The 21,100-nt window shown below is 39.9% G+C and overlaps 1 protein-coding gene across 3 annotated transcripts in view; it reads right to left on the bottom strand.

The window, feature by feature from the left end:
- Window positions 1-21,100, bottom strand: part of LOC136885748 (uncharacterized) — a 123,205-nt gene that overhangs the window by 44,432 nt on the left and 57,673 nt on the right. For all 3 annotated transcript variants that reach the window (XM_067158482.2, XM_067158484.2, XM_068230450.1), the window contains exon 5: window positions 11,441-11,585. In XM_067158482.2, coding sequence (XP_067014583.2) covers window positions 11,441-11,585 — 145 coding nt within the window. The remainder of the gene's footprint in view (window positions 1-11,440; window positions 11,586-21,100) is intronic.

Genomic DNA, 21,100 nt, shown 5'->3' on the forward strand with positions numbered 1-21,100 from the left:
CCCAGTTGGCGGATAGGGGGACCTAACCGGCTTGCCGGCGGACTTGAGGGAAATAAAATACCTCTCGCGGTGGGGGACGCAGACGAAGAATACACCCACGGTATCCCCTGCCTGCCGTAAGAGGCGACTAAAAGGGGCGACCAAGGGATGATCAAATTAGAACCATGAGACTGCTTATGATTTGTACCACCACGCGGGGAACACCATGAGTCGCTTTTACTTGTGCGTAGTACCACTATGTTAGGTACCATATAGGTTTGTGATTGGTAGCAATAGAGTACGATGGCGGCTTCTACAGTACCTGTGATTCGTACCCTTATATGAGCGACACCATGGTTCTGCCTTGCCTATGCTTAGTACCCACTATGTGAGGAACACCCCGGGATAGCGCGGGTCCCTGTGATTAGCCCAATTTTGTGAGGAACATCATAGGTTTGCGTTGCCTGTAAATAGCGCCGGAGTGTGCGAAACACGATAGGTCTGTATTCCCTGTGCAAATTTCATTACCTGTGTTCAGTACCATACTGTGTGGAATGCCGCGAGTCTAAGCTACTTTTGATTAGTACCGCAACATGACAAATGCCATGGTTCTACTTTCCTAACGATAAGTACCATTATGAGGGGCCGATGACTTTGATTTTGGACCATTTTAGGCCAACAGCGTTGTCGATTTAGTATTATGCTATAGACGCAGTCCCTTGGTCAGTAATACTATTGTTTCACGTCAGTTTTTGTTAATGCGAGACTTTGCGTGTCGGATCCACTGATTGTTTTAAATTCATCTCCATCCATGCATTCTTCGCCCTCACGTTTTGAATTCTGGTCAGTGGAGGCTTTTGGACTTTTAATTTGTCATTTCATTTCGTCTCATTTCGTACCATTAGGGGCCGATGACCTCGCTGTTAGGCCCCTTTAAACAAGCATCATCATCATCATCATCATCATTTATCATATTACTGACAGTACCTGCTGCTTCGCATTCAAGTCAGAATCAGAAATGAATTCGAACACTGGTGATAACAGTACAAAAACTTTCAACTCTCTGTCAGTTTTATTTGATGTTCATTATGATGCCTTTGTTTACATGGCGTGACTCAAGCTGTAGAGGCTGCTTTTCTGTCAAAGCATGTCTAATAATGTACATACAGTTTAACATATATTACACACGCAGACACTGTAATACTAAACTTACAGTGGAACCTCGATATCTCGAATCACCTCGTGAGCTAAATTTTATTTCGAGTTATCGAAATGTCGAGATATAGAGAATACAGTTTTTGAGCATATATAGTGCATAATTGAATCGTATGTATCTACGAGCTTGTACTGAATACAGTATTTAAAAACATAGGTACTAACAAACTCGTACTTTACGGCATCGCTTTAATTATGACTCTTATTAAAGTAACTTTTTAGAAGATAGAATACGGTACATACAGCAGTGAAACAAGAAACATACGTCCCTTAACACCTTTGTAAAAAAAAAAAAAAAAAAAAAAAAAACCCGTTTGCTTCTTCCACATACTTTTCAACGACATTTATTGCTGTGAGGAACACTGTGACTCTCTATGTAAGTTTTGAAACCACGCAGCCAAGATTCGTAAATGGAGCTTGTCATTCACAACTTCGGGAGTTGCTTTCGTGCGTGACCGGTAATGAATTCACACCCGAGATTTCCCGATCACTACAAGTTTTCGGTTCCTGTCATATTAGCTTTCTTTACTTGTTAACTGTTCCTCACAAACCACAAATTCCGTATTGCAAAGTCAAAATTCGAGTTACATAGTATTTTTTTTTTTTTTGCTTCGAGAAATCGAGAAATTCGTGTAACCGTATTTCGAGTAATATAGAAAGAGATACACGTGAAATATAGGACTAACCGCCGGGAAATTGAAGTTACTTCTAGATACTGAAAATGCGAGTAATGGAGGCGACTGCAGTTGTAAAAAACAATAAAGGAAAGAAAAAGAAACATATATACAATAACCCAGAATAAAAAATAAAGAAAAGTGAAGTAATGCATCAATAAAAACAAATTTAGTAAAACTTCGTGACGCACGCCATGAAATAACAAAACAGGAAAACAGATTTGATCCGAAGTATCATTGCCAGCATTTCTTTTTAAATACCGGTTCAGATAGGGTGGGCAACGAATTCCATGTTCGAAATGTACTGACAACAAAATAATTTCGGCGGGCTGAGTGCCTCAGTCTAGTGGTATTTGAAGGTGCTCGAGTACGTCATCCTCGTGTCGGTAGATTTACTGGCACGTAAAATTCCGGCACCTCGGCGGCTCCGAAAAACGTAAAAGTAGTTAGTGGGACGTAAAGCCAATATTATTATTATTATTATTATTATTATTATTACAAAATAACTATTGTACAGGGTGATTTGGTATTTTGAGGCTTAGGTTAGCTGCAGCTTTGGTCGGGATGTAATGAAGTGGTGAGCAACTGCATTGAATTTAATTCAGTTGAATTTACTGATGATTTACATGCCACTCAGGCTAAAAAGCCCCTGGAAAGAATCTGTTACATAAGACGCTAGTTTTGTTTAAGCGGATTTATCTCATGTAATGCGGGAGTTATATGATTAAATTTTGGAATGTTCAGTATAAAAAGGGGCGCTTTATACTCTCTGAAGTCTATTAGTATAGAGAGGGCGCCACACAATAGTCAGAGGCATTATTAACTGTTGATCTCTCTCCCCCGTCTTTGCATCAGTTAGCGTGTAGCCAGGGAATACCACTTGTACTTCCAACATACAGGAGGACCCAAAAATATATAGCCTACACATTTCGATAGCAGATATTTACGCAAGTTTAAAAATCTAAACTGAATTATGGCGGCAAAGTGTAGCATTATGTCACTACTCCATTTAGTGACCGTCAGGAACAAAATGGCATAGATACGTTTGACGTTCAAATCACGTAACACGATTTGGAGTAGTATTTTCATGTGAAGAACATGCACGCTGAATTTTGAAGAAGTTGTAATGGAGGGTGTTCACCACGCAATTGTCTGAAGTTTAGTTTAAGTTTGATACTCAACCGCCGTGATTGGGTTTAGTGGCTCCACAAAAATCATAACATCAAGTTACCGGGGATTATTTGTATCATTCTCTTCTGACAGTATGCCACTGGTTTCCCGTACCTCAGCATGCTGCGTGTACCATTTTGCCGACCATTCAGGTGTTTTGTGCGGACAATAGAGCATCACCGCGCTATCATCGCGACGTGCGAGCCTGTCTTGATGACATGCTACCAGGACGATGAAGGATGTGAGCTACCGTCGAAAATCAGGCCCACTACCTATACCATAGGAAGAAATTGAGATGGCCTAAAGAGCCACTTTAGCCACCATTGGTCGTGCAGTGCTTCGCTGAAATCAGTAATCTCCCGGTGCTAATAGGCCTAATGGTCGTTTTGAACACCACAGGTAATTGCAGTAGTCAAACACGTGTTGAATATCTACACAAAATAAGGTAATAGGCTAATATCAATTTCATGCCGATGCTGTGCATTATTTTTCCATGTTAAAGTGTGTACTTTTTAGTACTGCTCTGGCGTATTAGGCAGGGCTCCCAGCCGTGCATTTCCTTTGGATTGCTCCGCATGTTCTTCCATTGGCCACCGCCTTCTCTCATTTAATTAATTAATGTTACTTGCTTTACGCCCTACTAACTACTCCGAAGTGCACAATCGTACATGCAAAGGGTACTTAAAAAGACACAATTGCACGCATGTCATCAAGCAAAACACGCGCGCCACCTGACCTTAAATTACAACGTAATTTTTACTCATGCTCGCGCCAAGCATCCGCAATTACGGGATCAGTAGCCACCTTGCGTAGACATCTCTACAGCTTATAATTAGTAGCGTATATATTTTGTGTAGATTTTTTCTTGTCGACAGAAATCTGACATAGCATATAGACCTACCCCAGCTGAACTATTCAATACTAAAACAAGCTATATATAGTATTTATAATTAAGATTTACCATTTTTGGCACTTCGTCACCTCCGTAAATATTTCTTGTAGTATATTGTAGAATTTTTCAGATTTAGAGTATTTCAACTGTCCTTCGCATGTGTCATCTGATTATCTATTTCTAGTTATATTCTCCAAAAGTAATTCGTATTCAAATTCATTTGTATAATTAACTTACATATTGTATATGTTAAGATGCTGTCAAATTGGCAGCCTTAAAATAAATAAAAAACAATAAATAATCTTAAAATCATCGATTCGTTCGCAGAAATCCTCCTCGTGTGTTGAACGACAGGGGCGCAGTGCACAGGAAAATCGTACGTCTCGGAATGGAACCATCACATGCGAATTCAGCAGTGCCACTAATTAAGCAGACAGCACCATGATCGGGCGCCGGGAGAAACGAGGACTGGAGTTCAAGACTCAGGCACTCTCTGATGAACGGTGCGCGCCGTGTTCAGTGATCTAAAGATCGTCGCCACTGATCGGTGGCCAACTGTACAGTGCTTACAGAGAAATATGGTGAATATGGGGTAACAGTCTGCGAGGTGGGGCGTGGGGGGGGGGGCATTTCGTCGTCTCGTTGTACAACAGATGGAAGGATAATAAGGATATTTTGAACAGTTGCGTGTTGCCTACTGAAGAAGGCCAGTTCAGAAGTCATCACTGAATTGTTCGTCATGATATGGATTCGGAAAAGGACTCCCAACCCAGAGGTCTGACCTCAATCCCATCGAATACCTCTGAGATGAATTAGAAGGACGACATTACTCCAGATCCCAATGATCCAAGACTATGCTTGCTACAGAGCTGCCATTCCCCCGCAGACGTGCCTGAACATGGTAGACACTCTGCCCCGCAGAGCTGTCCCTGCAGGACATAATATCTGAGAACACTTCGAGGACAGTTTCAAGTAAGTGTGCGGATGCTTTCCATCAGATTAGCTGGTAGTTCTCAAGGGATTTTACAAATAATTTAAGTCGGTTGTTTCAAAACTGTGCAGAGCAATGCAGTATAGTAGATTCGTAGGCGATGACTCAGTATCTCCAGCCCTGACATGTGAAACACTAGTGACGCTGTTCTTATCAGATAACAGGCGATGGTCGAGTTGATCGATCGAACCTCCTTAAAGAATTAGTCGCGTTCAAACAAAAGGCTGGCTGGCATTACTCTTACCTAGAATTAATGAACCAATAATTCTGTTTAACAAAACAAAGTAATGTAGCCCTCGTCGTAATAAAATAAGATGTGTTGTACTGTCATTTTTGATAATGTAGACCTCGTCGTAATAAAATAAGATATGCTGTACTGTCATTTCTGAAGACCTTTTAGGATAGGAACGCCACTTAAACTCAATATGTAGAGAACTCTAAGACTTTAAAAATTGTTTCCAAGAGACCAATTTTATTTAGTTTAGAGGGGATGCCATGTGTCCTTTTTTTTCCCCCGGACATGTCCTCTTTCGGGGGGGCTTAAAAATGATTTAAACTTCAAGCGGTGTTTAGTTATCAACTTGACCGCCACATTTAAATAGGCAGCACTTTTTGTTTACAACATTTTTGCTTCCGTTTTCTTTCTAGCACAGCGTTGTCTGTGCATAAATTGTGTATAATTTAATTCTGAAAGTTTTATTAAGTATTATTTGGCCTATATAAGAATTATTCTTTTGTATTCCAAGTCATAATACAAACACAAAGCGATAATTTTCATTGCTTAATTCACAGTGGACCGAGGACAGAAACAGGTTCATAGTTGAGATTGCGAAAGATGTAGTGTGTTTGCAGTATGACTTTAAACATTTCTATTGCATCCACGTTCACCACTATTTGTTGAAGAACAAAATACATTTAGAGAATATTTCATCTTCAGAAATGTACGAATAGCACAAGAAAGAAACAAACGTTAATGACAAAGGTGATAGGCCAGTGGTCTGTGATGAAAGTTAAGCCGATAAAAGTGATTAAGGTGCAGTGATTACATCAGTAGACTTTGTCCTCTTTTTTTCGGGTTGGTGATATGGCATCCCTAGAAGAGGGACTAAAGTTTCCAAAACTGACTAATATTAAACGTATTGTAAGTTCCTCAATTGATTCGGACAGACAAGATTTAACTACAAAATCACCTAATTATTACTCAGATAAATTTCTACTTGTTGACGTTAAACATCGCATCATTGTCGGTTGGATGAACGTCATGTTTTAAGTGGAATCATGTGCGACAACCAGATGCTGGTGAAATTCACGGACAAGGTTTATACATTCATTATCCGTCCAGCTCACCTGTACGACTCTGAACGTAGGACCAGAAAGAAAAAAAAGATAAGGAACTGCAGAAGGAGGAGATGCGAATACTGCGGCGGGTCTTCTGGCGTTACATTGAAAAATAGGCCCCGAAACGAATACCTGCAGGGAACGTTTAAGGTCACCCATATCTGCGAGAAGCTTCAAGAGAAGCAATATCCCTGGTATGGACATGTAAAAGACGTGAGAAACCGCACCGCGTAAAGTACGTCCACGAACCGAGCAGAAGAAGCGAGCTTGGAGAAGGACTTACAGGAAGAAGGGAAAGCCAAAAGATCTGGTGGTAGAAAGAAAAGTATATAGTCTCAGGCTTAGGTACGCCTAATTGGAAGGTACAGATACGGCCAGGAAAGGTGCTTTACGGAAATGTACTAACTTTCAAAATCTTTTCCATGCACATGAACAGCCTTCTTGCATGGGTTTATTTCAGGATTTTCTTTGAGTAATTCAATAGCCCACCATAATGTTTGTGTCCATCTTCTTTGACACATTATCTGCATCCCGTTGATACTGCGTCGTCTTTCTCAATGACAACATCCAGATAATGCGGCTAAAGCGTTGCCTCTCTAGCTATAGAAGTATTACAATATTTATTTTTTGTTTTTGCAATTTTTCACTATTGTCTGATTTGTGGTTGTTCGAGCAATTATTAAGAAACGGGATGTTTTAATGTATTTAACGGATTAATTTATATATCCTGGAAAGGGTGCATGCGCCGGTGCAAAGTGCAAAAGGGGACCTCGCTAGGTTGGCCAGAGTACAGATCACCCTTTCTCGACTTTGAGCAATAGCGCTGTCTCCCCCTCCCTCACTTGCTCGGCAGCGCTCCACCATCCGAGCCGAGCTTAGCAGAGTCGCTCCGAGACATAACGCTGGTCCCAACCGCCCCGAGTCGGACCGATGCACGGTGCACAGAACCTTTGTGCGGCACGCGTGAGATTTTGGGCGTTTGAGAAGCCCTGGATTAAGATGGCGTGACCTTCTCCTAAGCAGGCGATTAAAATCAAGTTGTTTGCAGTTGTATATATCTACTTACATACCGGTATCTCTATAAAACTTTTCTTGCTCGTTGTTTAACATCGCTCTGACACATCGAAGGTTTTCGGCGACAGAAGGATAAGAAAGGGCTAGGAGTGCGAAGGTAGGAGCCGTGGCCTTAATTATGGTAAAACCCTAGTATTTGCCTGGTGTGAAAAATGGGAAACCACGGAAAACCATCTTTAGGACTGACGACGGTGGGATCTTCCGAGTGGAAACTCACAGATACGCGACCCTAACCACACGGTCAACTCGCTCTGTTTGTAAAACTAAATCTCTATAATCGTATTTAACACAGAAGCTGCTTTTTACTAAGAATTCAGCAACGCTCAAACAATTCATTAGCGCGAGTGCAATTGCCATGCCGTACGAGTAGCCCCAGCTACAGGTCAGCTCGATGCACAATTGTGTTAAGAATGTACACGTATAGAATAAACAGCCTTGCATTATCATATCCATTCAAAGATTCTACTCTTCTGTTGAGTTTTGTTACGGCCTATTTATTTGACATATTACCTTTCGTTTTCCATCCTTGGTAACCTAAATAAGGACTTCAAGATTTTAATACACACACTAGTTTTTCTTGCTTTTCTAAATAAACATTATACTTTACAAACAAACCAATGAAATGCATATTCCCTGCGCTATATGAACATCCTAGTATTGTCATAATAACTCTTTCCTTTTAAACTATTACAAATGTAGATATTTAAAAAAAATATTCTTATCATTAACTAAGAAACCAGCAGTGTACAAAATATTATCTGAGAGTATGTGGCTCTGTTTTCACTCTTAGGCCAGGCGAGACAAGTTGAGTTGTAAGTGATTCCGGCCAGAGCCGTGGTCAGACTGTTCTACCGCGGTTCTAGTGATAGGCAACTGTTCCGTAACCTGCACAACGTAGTGAAAATTGAGACAAAAGGGTTGCGCTCTGGAGCCGGTTCCCGGCCAGGTCAGGGATTTTTACCTAGATATGAGAGCTTGTTCGAGGTTTGAGGAACTATCTGACGGCGAGATAGCGGTCCGGTCTAAAAAGACAAGAATAACGGCCTAGAGGATTCGTCATGCCGACCACACGACTCCTCGTAATCTCCATGCCTTCGAGCTGAGCAGAGGTCGCTTGATAGGCCAAGGGCTGCTGCGCCATGGGGGTGGTGATATAAAAACCAGTACCCAAGGAGCTGTGGAGTAAAAATAAACTATATAACAGTATAGTACGCGAACCCTTTCTTGAGCCCTGAGCTCCATAGTGCTGAGTGGGAACTTGGGCTCAAGAAAAGGTTCGCGCACTATACTTGTAAGGGAATAGGTAGTTTCGTGTATTTTTATTTTTTTCCACTTAACACGGTTTACACGGTTTATTTATTAATCTCTTCTTTCTTTCTTTCTTTCTTTCTTTCTTTCTTTCTTTCTTTCTTTCTTTCTTTCTTAATCTGTTTACCCTCCAGCGTTGGTTTTTGCCTAGGACTCAGCGAGGAATCCCACCTCTAACGCCTCAAGGGCAGAGTCCTAGAGCGCGAGACTTTGGGTCGGGGGATACAACTAGGAAGAAGGACCAGCACTTTGGTCAGGCGGCCTCACCTGCTATGCTGAACAGGGGCCTTGTGGGGGGTGGGAAGTGTGTAAGGGATGGACAAGAAAGAGGGAAGAAAACGTCCGTAGCGTTAAGTTGGGTACCATCTCGGCATTTGCCTGGAGGAGAAGTGGGAAACCACGGAAATCCACTTGGAGGATGGTTGAGGAGGGAATCGAATCCCCCTGTACTCATTTGACCTCTCGAGGCTGAGTGGACTCTGTTCCAGCCCTCGTACCACTTTTCAAATATCGTGGCAGAGCCGGGAATCGAACCCGGACCTCCGGGGGGGGGGTTGGCTAATCACGCTGACCACTACACCACAGAGGCGGACTTTGTTAATCTCTATGCGGTAAAACTTTCGACACTGAAATGTTGGATTTTTTATTGCATTGATACAGTATGTGTTCAAAATTGCCACACGTTATTCATAAGGTTTCTGAAGGTTTTAGAACACAGCTTGTTGTAAGGACATGACATGTCCTCTGTTTCTCGACGAAATAAGATTGGCCACGTAACGCATGTTGGAGAAGTCGTCCATCATTCTCGTTCTTGGGCACCGTCTTGTCTCTTCGTTGACTTAAGACTTATGCCGTATAAAGGAACTTATCCAAATGTTGACATCTCCTTATTAAATCGCTCCTCGGACTGTTCTTTAACGTGAAGCAAACTCGGCCCATTATGATACGCCACTCCACGATAAGGACCTTCCCATCTGTTGTGAGAACCGCCATTACATTAACCAACACAACACTGAATTCGTAATATGTGACATTCTTCTTCTCTTCCCGTTATGGTCTGTAGGGACCACGTGTCAAATTAAATTCCCCATTCTTTGATATTCCCTTTCCTTTCCTTTCCTTTCCTTTCCTTTCCTTTCCTTTCCTTTCCTTTCCGTTCCGTTCCTTTCCTTTCCTTTTCTTCCCAATACTCATTCACCTTTCTCTTTTCCTGTGTTTCTTCTTTCTCTTCATTGCTAGGGAAATGTGAACAGCTGATGAGCAATAATTTCAGTGTCTTCTTTTGTACCCCCATGCCGTAAGTTTTCTATTTCCTGACTCTGAATAAAAGTATTCTCTTGTTTATTATTGGGAGAAACGTTACGAAATGTCATATATATTCTTGTGAATAAATGCGAAATAACACATTTCTATTATTTCAATATAATTTTAGTTAATTAACATGTATCTCTTTACACAAGTTCTCTCTTTCAACAAGAATATGAAAATTATCCGTTATTTATGCACATTCGTAATAGTTCTGGGGAGGAAATCATTCATGTACAATTTGTTTTGCGTAGCACCGACAGAACGGTTTTATGGCGACGATGGGATAGGAAAGGGCCAGGAATGGGAAGGAAGCGGCCGTGGCCTTAATTAAGGTACAGCTCCAGCATTCGCCTGGTGTGAAAATGGGAAAGCACGGAAATCTATCTTCAGGACTGTCGACAGTGGGGTTCGAACCCACGTTTAACTTGCCGGTAAGATTCATGTAATTAGGACTTTTATTATTAGTCTCTCGTAAGTCCTATTATCGTGGGTTTGCAAGCAGTGTTAGAGTTTTTGACATTTTCACACCACACCCTCTCTATTGCCTGGTGATGCCCATTACGTCCTGAGAGTTTATTTTGGTAATTACAGTAATTTGAAGTTTTTTGCCAAGTCTCGATACAGTAAAATACATTAATAAATTTCAGATTCACAGTACTATTCTAGATACTCCTATAAACCCACTGCATAATTTTCAAGATAAATATTCTTATCGTGAGAATAGATACTGGCAATGAAAGGGTGAAATCCTTGAAACCTGTTTCCTAAGAAGTTGTGTGTTTTGCTTGTAAACCCGCGATATTGTTTAAAATTTTGCATACCATACGATCTGACTTCCCGCAATCCTCTCGTTGAGGCCAGTGCCCCATCTTGACGACCTGGGAATCGAAGTGGGTAGCTACCCCAACTCTCAACAAGCGAGAACAATTAAGAAAACTGCCGTGCGGCGGTCCTCTTTTCGGCCTTCAAGGAGAAAATGTATAGTTTTCTCTAAGTTGAGGATAGGTCATGGAAGATACGCACTCAAAGAGAGAAAAAAAAGCCTGAGTGTTAATTTCATGCCCACATCCTCACAGAGCACGCCGATCTCTCTGACCTGAGACGGAACCTCGAAGTCTTACTGGCTGATGACGAGAATACTGCTTTTTGTGTGAGAGTAGATTATTCAAGCGTATACTATATCAGTTTAAAGCGTTCTCTTACTCAGGAAACTTACGTTCACTTTTGGTGTATTTGTGTCCATTTCGGTTTTAAAAAGTCTTGTTTTATTTTTAACTTCGTATTCAAATTCACTCGTTGAATTAATTAAATTTGTTTTTATATTTGTTTCCCCTTAATTTGTTCAGCGAGGATGGTCACCTAGTTTTACTTCATCACCAGTACCACTTGTCTTAGGTTACAACTAAGTAGTATTCCTTTAAGATTATTGTTTTATCTTTAAAGCTACATTTCCCTACATGTTTGAAAGTATATTACACATTGATTCCTTACCGTGCATGCCAGACTTGCTTTCCGTTTTCAGCGCACCCTGTAGTGAGCCGGGGGGACAACTGGGGGACATGGCCATCCCAGCGTTCTTTGGTTTACGTTTCCTCGTTTGAATACCTTCCTTTTTCATCGTTAAAGGTCGGTTGATCTGAAAATAGAGAGAATAGAATGAATCGTCACAGTTGCCTACAGGAAGTATTGCCAGCTGAAATGGCACCCGAAAGCACAGAGTAACAGAATGGAAGTTCAGAACAGGTGCAGCGAGTACAGACGAAGTATAAACATTTATGTCCGAATGTATAGTCTGTCAAGAAAAGAATGAACGCATGATCTTGCAGGTTCCTCACTTTTAATATTTTATCAAAATTAGAATTTGTTATGAAATAGTTAATCCAGTCACAGTTTATTAATTTGTATTCCACAATGAGTAAGATTAATTCTAATGATTATCAGAATATAATCGCCTCCGGTGTACATACAAACCCTTTCTACATCCACAACAAACCGGACGCGATTAAGATCCTCGACCTGGACAAGAATCGAACCCGGTGCCGCCTGAACTGAAGACCTCAACACTGACCATTGAAACAAGGAGCAGAACAAAAATACAGTGTACCTCTGCAGGGTTGGGTCCTGTGATCTTGAGATCTAGAGACCAACACTCTGCCATGACCCATGATACACAAAAGAAGCTTTGCTCTAGTCACGAGGGATTGCTGGCATTAAACTGGCGGATTGAGCTGGGAAAGAAGCGTTTCTTTTACCACCTAGAACTATGTTAGGGATACTAGTTCTCAGCTACACCGAACCAACTTGGCGTCCTGGGAATCGGAGTGGCTAGCTATCCGAACTCGCAACGAGTTGAGAGCAATTAAGAAAAAAACTACTGTGTGGCGGTCCTTTTTCCGGCCTTCACGGAGAGAGGCCGTGGTTTTGCGCTGTTTGAGGATAGATGATGGAAGATCTTCGCTCTCTCAGCTCCTAAAGAGGGAAGACTCCACCTCTAGTGTGTTCATGTGGTGCCGAATTCACTGTGGCCTACTTCCTCACTGAACGCGAGGATTTCTCTGACGTAAGACGGAACCTCGACCTAGAGGAAACACTCAAACTCATACTAGCCAGTGGCAAGAATACTGCTGATACCGTCATTCGTTTTGTGTGAGAGTGCACTAATTTAAAGTGTTCTGCTACTCAGGGTACTTGCGTTCCCTTTTGATATGCTTGTGTCAGTTCCGGCTTATAAAACATAATTTATAGGGTTTTCCTTCATTTTCAAAATTCGTTTCTATTTAGTTTGAGAGAGGATTTTTGCGAAGTTGAACTTCCTCTGAGAAGAACAATCGCTACTATCACTCTTGGACGATATGAGTTAATGTCTGCTCTTGTGCTCCACAATCACTCTCAGGAAGAGAGTAATCCTTATTTATGAAACGATGCTTTACGTCTGCCATGACATGTCCGCATACAGTGGCTCTTGGCAATTGAAATATTCCTGGTTCAGTGGAGTCGTCTAGTAAGATTTGACGGTTTGTTGAATGACATCATGATTTATTCTATGTGGCTACCTCTTAGTGTGATACAATAATGGTAAATGTTAGCTAAACATATTGTGGAAGGAACTGACGATAACACTAATCTACATTTGGAGTAGAGTATTCCGTGTTTTGAACTAGATACTGTATCTCAAGTTAAGATACAGCCATAATCTAAATTCTGATATGATACTGTTCATCAGTTTAGATTATGCTAGTCTATTATTGACGTTAAAGGCCTTTTTGCCCGACAAAATGGTAAATATTTTTTTGACAAAATTTTCTACAAGATGTTAAACTTTATTATCAGCGAAAGATAGTTAACCACTAGGCATAGTATTAAATGTAACATGTTAAAAACGTACACATGATTAGTTATTAAAAGATTCATATTTTAAGGCGAAGTATGTTTATATATTTTGATCAACATAGATTAGTTTCCTCTTCACTCAAACATTTTACAAATTAAAAAACTATTCTACATTGCTGAACAGGTCCGAACTGACTGTCAGTGAAGTAGTTGAATGTGGTGGGTGACAGTTCGCATAGCTTTACATCATTTATTGTCTAACTTCACTGTGAGAACAAACGAATAACACTTCAAAGAGTTCAGATTTTAAATCAAATCAAATACGTTTATTTTGGTCGAGTATATAACTAAACAAGTTTTATATTAATTGTAACTACTGAAAGAGAAATACCAGATTAAGCGTTAGGAGGCTACGTGTCTTCTATTTGTGAGTCTTGGAACGATTACAAACTCTATAGCAGAAACCTGAATATTTGTAGTGTTTTAAAAGTATTTTTGAAATTCATTCAACATCAGTCAAACAAAAACCTTTTGTGTAATAATTTTTACTCGTTTCTCATGGTATTCTTTTCACCTCAATAACTCTCGGAACATGTTCCAATTTTATCACGTAGACGTCTGCGAAATTCGTAAAAGTAATTAGTGGTACGTAAAAATGTACTTAATTATCAGTTGCGCATAAGCTTTATGCAAGGTACTTACAGGCATTTGTTTGCCTTCCTTTATGCCCAGTCTGTTCTCATAGGCTCCTTTTCTCCCTTTGGTCCAAGGTTTTCCGATCATTTTCCTCGGATATCCTCTTCATGAACTTGCCATTTGTGAAATTTGGATTTGCAGATTTCCCTACTTTAGATGTGAAATTTCTTCGAATTTAAAGTCTTTTTTATTATTTCACTAATCCATTTCATGGCGTCTGCTACCTATTTTCATAGAATTTGTTTCGTAACTTTATCAAGGTTAATTATTTTCATATGTCTATAAAATAGTAATCTGCGTTTTGTAACGTCACTATGAATGTCTGAGTATTGTTTATTTCTGGGGCTGTATTGCTTGCCCATGAGCCTAGATTTTTTTCTTACAATTTCGAGTTTTTTTTTCCTCGATGTTTCCTATGTCTGATGTCCTGTTCAAGGTTTATGTGTTTATTTATTTATTCGCTAATCTGTAAACTAGGTACCACGCTAAGTTACATTACACATTTCTAGCACGGCGTTCATCCGACCATTCTGCACCAGTTGTTGCAGGCCAATTTCTTCCCGATCTTTCTTGGCGTTAACGTGCTCGGGAATTGTTTTTGAGTCAACATTGTTACAAATGCGTTTTGTCCATCGCGAGTCGTCCGTCCATCGTCGGTGACCGTAGAAACGAACTTCGCGTTTGTCCATTGTCAGTAATCTTCTGTCTTAGAGGAGATTTCTTGTCTGGATTTATTATTATTATTATTGCTGTTTTATCACATAGTGGTTTGTTTTAAAATGATCTAGTAAGTGTCATGTTTCATTTCTTTGCTTTCCTTGATCAACCTACTGTATAGGCCTATGACGAAAACAGAAGTGAGATTACGGCTTAAGTTGATTGTTAAAATTATTACAATACTAGAATAACTAATACCTCCTGTGGGTGTGGGACGCAGATGAAGATGAAGGTATCCCCTGCCTCTCGTAGGAGGCGACTAAAAGGGTCGACCAAGGGATGATTGAATTACAACCATGAAACTAGCTGGATTAGTACCATGCGGGGAAAACCATGGGTCGCCTTTTGCTTGCGAGTAGAACCACTGTATTAGGTACACAATAGCTTTGTAATTAGTAGCAGCAGAGAGAGCTTCACTTTTCGGTTTCCAGTACCCGTGATTAGTACCACTATGTGCGGAACATAACGGGCTTACGTTACCTGTGATTTGTACCATTATGCGAGAATCCCCACGGGTCTGGGAGTTGCCTGTGATTAATACTCATTACGTGGGAAACACCACGGGATAGCGATATGTACCATTACAAGGGGCCGTTGACCTGCATTTTAGACCCCTTCAGACAACAAGATTCGTCGAAGCAGCCCCTTGGTCAGTAATACTATTGTTTTAATACAGTTTCTGGTAAGGTGGAGCATTGCGGGTCGGATCCACTAATAATTTTAAGTTCATAATCATTGTTCATCGTCATCTTTTTCTATTCTAGTCAGTGGATCGATTTTGGAATTATTTTAAACTTTCAGTATTGCCAGTTGTCTCCACTGATTAATTTATATTCATATTTATCCTTTCATTCTTCATCATCACGTTTTAGTCCGGCTCCATGGCTAAATGGTTAGCGTGTTGGCCTTTGGTCCAGAGGGTCCCGGGTTCGATTCCCAGCAGCGTCGGAAATTTTCCATCATTGGTTAATTTCGCTGGCCCGGGGGCTGGCTGTGTGTGTCGTCTTCATCATCATTTAATCCTCATCACGACGTGCAGGTCGCGTACGGCCGTCAAATCAAAAGACCTGTACCTGGCGAGCCGAACATGCCCTCAGACACTCCCTACACAGAAAGTCATACGCCATTTCATTTCATTTCATTTCTTATGCGATGCGACTTTCATGTCAATGCCATAAGATCTCAAATAAACAAAATCACTAAGATGACTTTACTTAGAATTAACCTCACCCAGTCACCATATCCGGGTATTTCTGTATTAAAACATGATTTAAGAACCAAAATGCCTAACAGCAGGTATAAATTTAGAGGCCCTCGATCAGTTGTACTTCCTCTTAAAACAGTAATCACCACTACAACCACCACTAGAGGCCCTTGATTAACTTAAAATAAAAAACTTCCGACCTCTTCCAGACTGAAATTTCGCCATCCATTAAATAAATAGAAACTTGCCTAAGAAACCGTTGAGTAAAAGGATATAGTTTTCACCCTGAGACTCACGTCACAAGCACCCAACCCCCGAGCTAGAGGAATTAACCAAATGCGGATAAATTCTCCGACGTGGCCCGTTATAGAACCCAGGGCCCTCTGAACGCACGACTGCTATGCCGACCATTCACCCAACGAGGCGGGCGCTATGTAAATACTGAGCCAAAATGATAAAATATAAGAATTTTCAAACAATCCTAATTCATCGTGTTCCCTCCGTAGATATCCATTCCTTCTACGCCCAACTCTTCCTCAGATTTCAATTCCCTCCCCCCTGAGATTTTTCAAAATTAGCCTTATTCGTTCCTGTGCGGATTTATTTTTAGATTCCTCGCTTATCACGGAAAACTTGGTTCTCAGAATAAGATTCGCTTTATTTCCTTTATAAAGTATATTCCATGGAATGTATAGTGACAGGGCTGTGTCAAGAAATTCTCTTGCAATCAAGAGTGTTGAGGGAGGGACCTCGTTTTAGCCCACGTCTGAATCTCGTTTACGTCACAAACGTATGAAATGAGGTTTGTGTTAATAAGAATACGTCACATCCGGCTATGTTTATCCTTGGCTTGGCACAAGCCAGTTTCGTGGAACTCGAGTGATCGCCATGTTGTCAGTCAGCGCGTTATCAGTTCGATGAGTCTGAGGGCCGGCAGGTGTAAAGTACACTCCAAAGCACGAGCTGTTGCCATGGCTAATTTCACTCTTGATTAGGATTGCCGTTATGTCACGGATTTCATCGACAGCCCGCGATGTTATAGGGCGGAAAGTACGTCCTGGCCGAAAAGACAAAAGTCCGTGATATGTTGTTACAGTTATTTAGAATTGTTTAAAATCATCTTCAGGTAATTTAAATTTACCACAAAATATCTAAACGTTATCATGAACAAAGATGTATATTTGATCAAGTTAACTCTTTGCCATCACTCATCACTGCAGCGATATTGCAATGAATGTGTTTCTGAGAAATAGTATTCTGAACCACATTGTTTCTCTGTTCCTGGACATAATGGGAATGTACAAAGGGTGTGTTGTCTTTTTTTAAGAAGAAAGGATCAGGTTAATACGAAGATCTGTAAATGAATGCAATGCTGAAAGTACAATAAACAATGGAACAAGTTTAATGTGCTCATTGAAAATCAAATCAAGTTCTTTACTTCTGCTTCTGGGTCCGAGAAGTGTGAGTGGTACACAATAGTTTAGTGCATTGTAAGCACACATTTTTGGTAGTAATACATTTCCTCGTCATTAAATGAAGTAGATCCAAACATGCCGATGTTTCCTTATAAAGGCCTTACTTACATGTAAATTGCATTCGGGTTTTGGACTCTTAAATTGCGATGATATCCTAGTTTTCGAATGATAAACCTACTCTTGACTGGAGAGGAACCTAAGAGAATATCAGCCAATATCTGCGATTTTCAAAACTTCCTTCGAAAGCAAGAATTAGAGAATGTATACCTATAGTGAGACGGGGTATTCTAGAAAAAGCCATCGGTGATACGAAGGCACGTGCGAATGTAATTCAAGAACCAATAGTCTATAAAACTGGCTGATAATATCGCCGTTCTACGAAATATTAGGTATATTAGAGAATGGCCGATATCAGCAAGGAAAAGACGAAAAACTAGAATGAAATAAAGCCCAACCAGCAGGAAATCATCCAAGTAAAATACTATCAGATGCAAACGGAAGATTTAATGGATAGTACTAGATAACAAATTATTGATAGAAGCCCAAAGAAGAATTTCATTCACATAAATGTTTGTCGGAATAAGATAATCCCTCTGGGATCACTTTTAGAGTATTGGCTTCCAGATAAAAGAATGTGGGTTCAAACCCATTCGAGGTAGTCGGATTTTGAAAAGCGAAAGAAAATTAATTAAACACTTCACGTTGTACGATATCGGTGTCGAAAAATCCCTGTGTAACGGACATCCCGTGAATGTCCTAATATGCGACTCTAAACTTTGGAGTGTAGGTTAGCGACCACGGGGCCCTTAACTGAGTCCTGGCATTGCTTCCACTTACTTGTGCCAGACTCCTCACTTCCGTCTATCCTATCCGACCTGTCTTGGTCAACTCTTGTTTTTTTCGACCCCGACGGTATTAGGTTGCGAATCCTAGGGAGTCTTTCATTTTCACGTCCTTCATGACCCTTGCCTTCCTTTGGCCAATATCTTCATTTTTCGAAATGTTGGATCCCTTCAATTTTTTCTCTGTGATTAGTGTTATGTAGGGGATGATAATCTAGTTGTAATTCCTTTTAAAACAATAATTACCACATCACCACCACCTCAGACTTATTCCATATCTTCTTCTGATTAATGTTAATAGAGACTGATTACTCAGAAGTACTCACCGCTTCTACTTAGTATATAAAGGATCTCTGGTGACATATTTAGTGTTTATCTAACGAATTCCAACTTGTACGTTTGGGAAATTCCACCTATCTACCACTGTGAAATCTTACGATTTTCTTAGTTTACAATAACATTAATTTATTTTTTCAAGGTTAGTTGGTACAGTTTCGTTTTCCATGAAAAACATCTTCAGCCGTGATCTTGAATAATAGTTAAAATATACACAAAAACACAAGTAACATTGGTAGAACACAATATTAAAAACAACTTGTCCTTACCTTGATAAAAGGTTTAAATGTCTAAATAGTCAATGGTTTTTCTCTTCGTTGTCACTGCTTGACACCTTGATGTAAAAGATCTGTTCATGAAAAGTCACTTAAAAACTATCCTAAGATGAGGGGATCTTAAAATTTCTTACTAATTAACACAGTTTTGTACAGCTATACAAGTTGATGATGATGATGATGATGATGATGATGATGCTTGTTGTTTTAAGGGGCCTAACATCGAAGGTCATCGGCCCCGCTGTACAAGTTCTAGTAACATTCAGCCTTGATGTGATGGAAAGAGGGAATTTTCTTGCCAGATGAAATGGACTAGGGTTAATTGTGTTCAAGATGGAAAGCAACTCTCTGTGATGTGGTTGCGTCCAAAGCTGGAAAGGAGAAGAAATTTTGTAGCTTTATAGCGAAAGTGATTTAGTTGTGTTTACTAACACTTCGAGTTTACTCACAAAATTGGGTGAAATCGTAATATGCAAAGGCTTTTGAGCACTGTTATGATGACGATAATAAATCAATCAATACTGATCTGCATTTAGGGCAGTCTCCCAGATGGCAGATTCCCTGTCTGTTGTTTTCCTAGCCTTTTAAATAATTTCAAAGAGATTGGAAATTTATTGAACATCTCTCTTGGTAAGTTATTCCAATCCCTAACTCCCCTTCCTTTAAATGAATATTTGCCCGAATTTGTCTTTTTGAATTCCAACTTTTTTTTCATATTGTGATATTTCCTACTTTTAAAGACGCCACTGAAACTTATTCGTCTACTAATGTTATTACACGTCATCTTTTCCGCTGACAGCTCGGAACATACCACTTAGTCGAGCAGCTCAATCAATCAATCAATCAATCAATCAATACTGATCTGCATTTAGGGCAGTCGCCCAGGTGGCAGATTCCCTATCTGTTGTTTCTTAGCTTTTCTTAAATGAGATGATAATAATAATAATAATAATAATAATAATAATAATAATAATAATAATAATAATAATGTACCAATTTAGTTCGAACTTAAGTAAAGGAATGAAATAAAAGCGATTGTTTTATGTTTTATAAACTTGTTGCATGTCTGGATATCTGGAGAATTTTAGATAAGATAAGTAAATGTTTTCTTTTACTTGTGGTATCTGTCTGCATGTGATTGGGCTTTTTTATTTGCCAGCCGACCGTCACTTTCTCTGTCTTACATAAACTCTATCAGTATACGTTTGTCAGCTTTTTCTCCTTCTTGATCAACTTCCACAATACTCTCTCTCTCTCTCTCTCTCTCTCTCTCTCTCTCTCTCTCATGATTTTTGTATCCCTGGCAGGAATCTAAAAGTTTGTTTTCATGCAACGACAATGAAATCCTCCCTCACTTTCTTGACTTTTGTCAACAACAACAACAAAAAATGTAACTTCGGATCAGCAGTCATCGCAGGATCAGGAAGTTAGCATCTGAACATTCTAGCAGACGTACAGGTATAATAGCTGTCGATAAGAAGTGGACCGATGGCCTGATAATCGATAGGGTTGCTACATGTCCGAATTTTCGGATTAGACATCTGTCCCGCTATTATGTAAGGGTCCTGGATTTGATCAAAATCGAAAATAAATACCAGTTTTTGCTTCACACAATGGGATGTTAAAAAATTGCACATGTCTCCTGTATGTATATCTAAATTTCTTCAGCTGAGAATGATGATAATTTGATAGCCGATGGTAAGATTGGTAAGATGTAGACTGTAGATCCGTCGGCTTTTTCGAATGTTTTTGAATTCGTTCTCTGCGAACCCCGGGACTAATGCTTCGATTGAGCATGTATTTTCGTTCATGAATTCATTTCAGAGCGCCAAGAGGAGCAGGGTAGACTCTGATGAGGTTCATCATATGTGCAATATTTCACAAAATTCTAGAGTACAAAGAAATTGATAAAATCGACATTTCCAGCAAGAGCTCCTATTTCATAAATCAAAGTGGCAAAGATAAGTCCGGCCCTTCTTCATTCTAGCCAACAAATCATGAACATTTTCTGACAATATGCCACATTATTATTATTATTATTATTATTATTATTATTATTATTATTATTATTATTATTATTATTATTATTATTATTATTATTATTGGAACGACTTTTGGACCGCAACCCGAAAAAGTCCTTTACGAGAGAAGCTTTCTTTCCCGAGACACAGCATGGATTTCAGTGTACGTGCTAGTCATGAATTGTGTATTAACGTCTAAAGAGTGCATCATCTACTTCTTGACTGTCTTGTGTTTCTGAGAGCAAGACATACTCC

The sequence above is a fragment of the Anabrus simplex genome, chromosome 14 (assembly GCF_040414725.1).
Source record: "Anabrus simplex isolate iqAnaSimp1 chromosome 14, ASM4041472v1, whole genome shotgun sequence".
Lineage (NCBI taxonomy): Eukaryota > Metazoa > Arthropoda > Insecta > Orthoptera > Tettigoniidae > Anabrus > Anabrus simplex.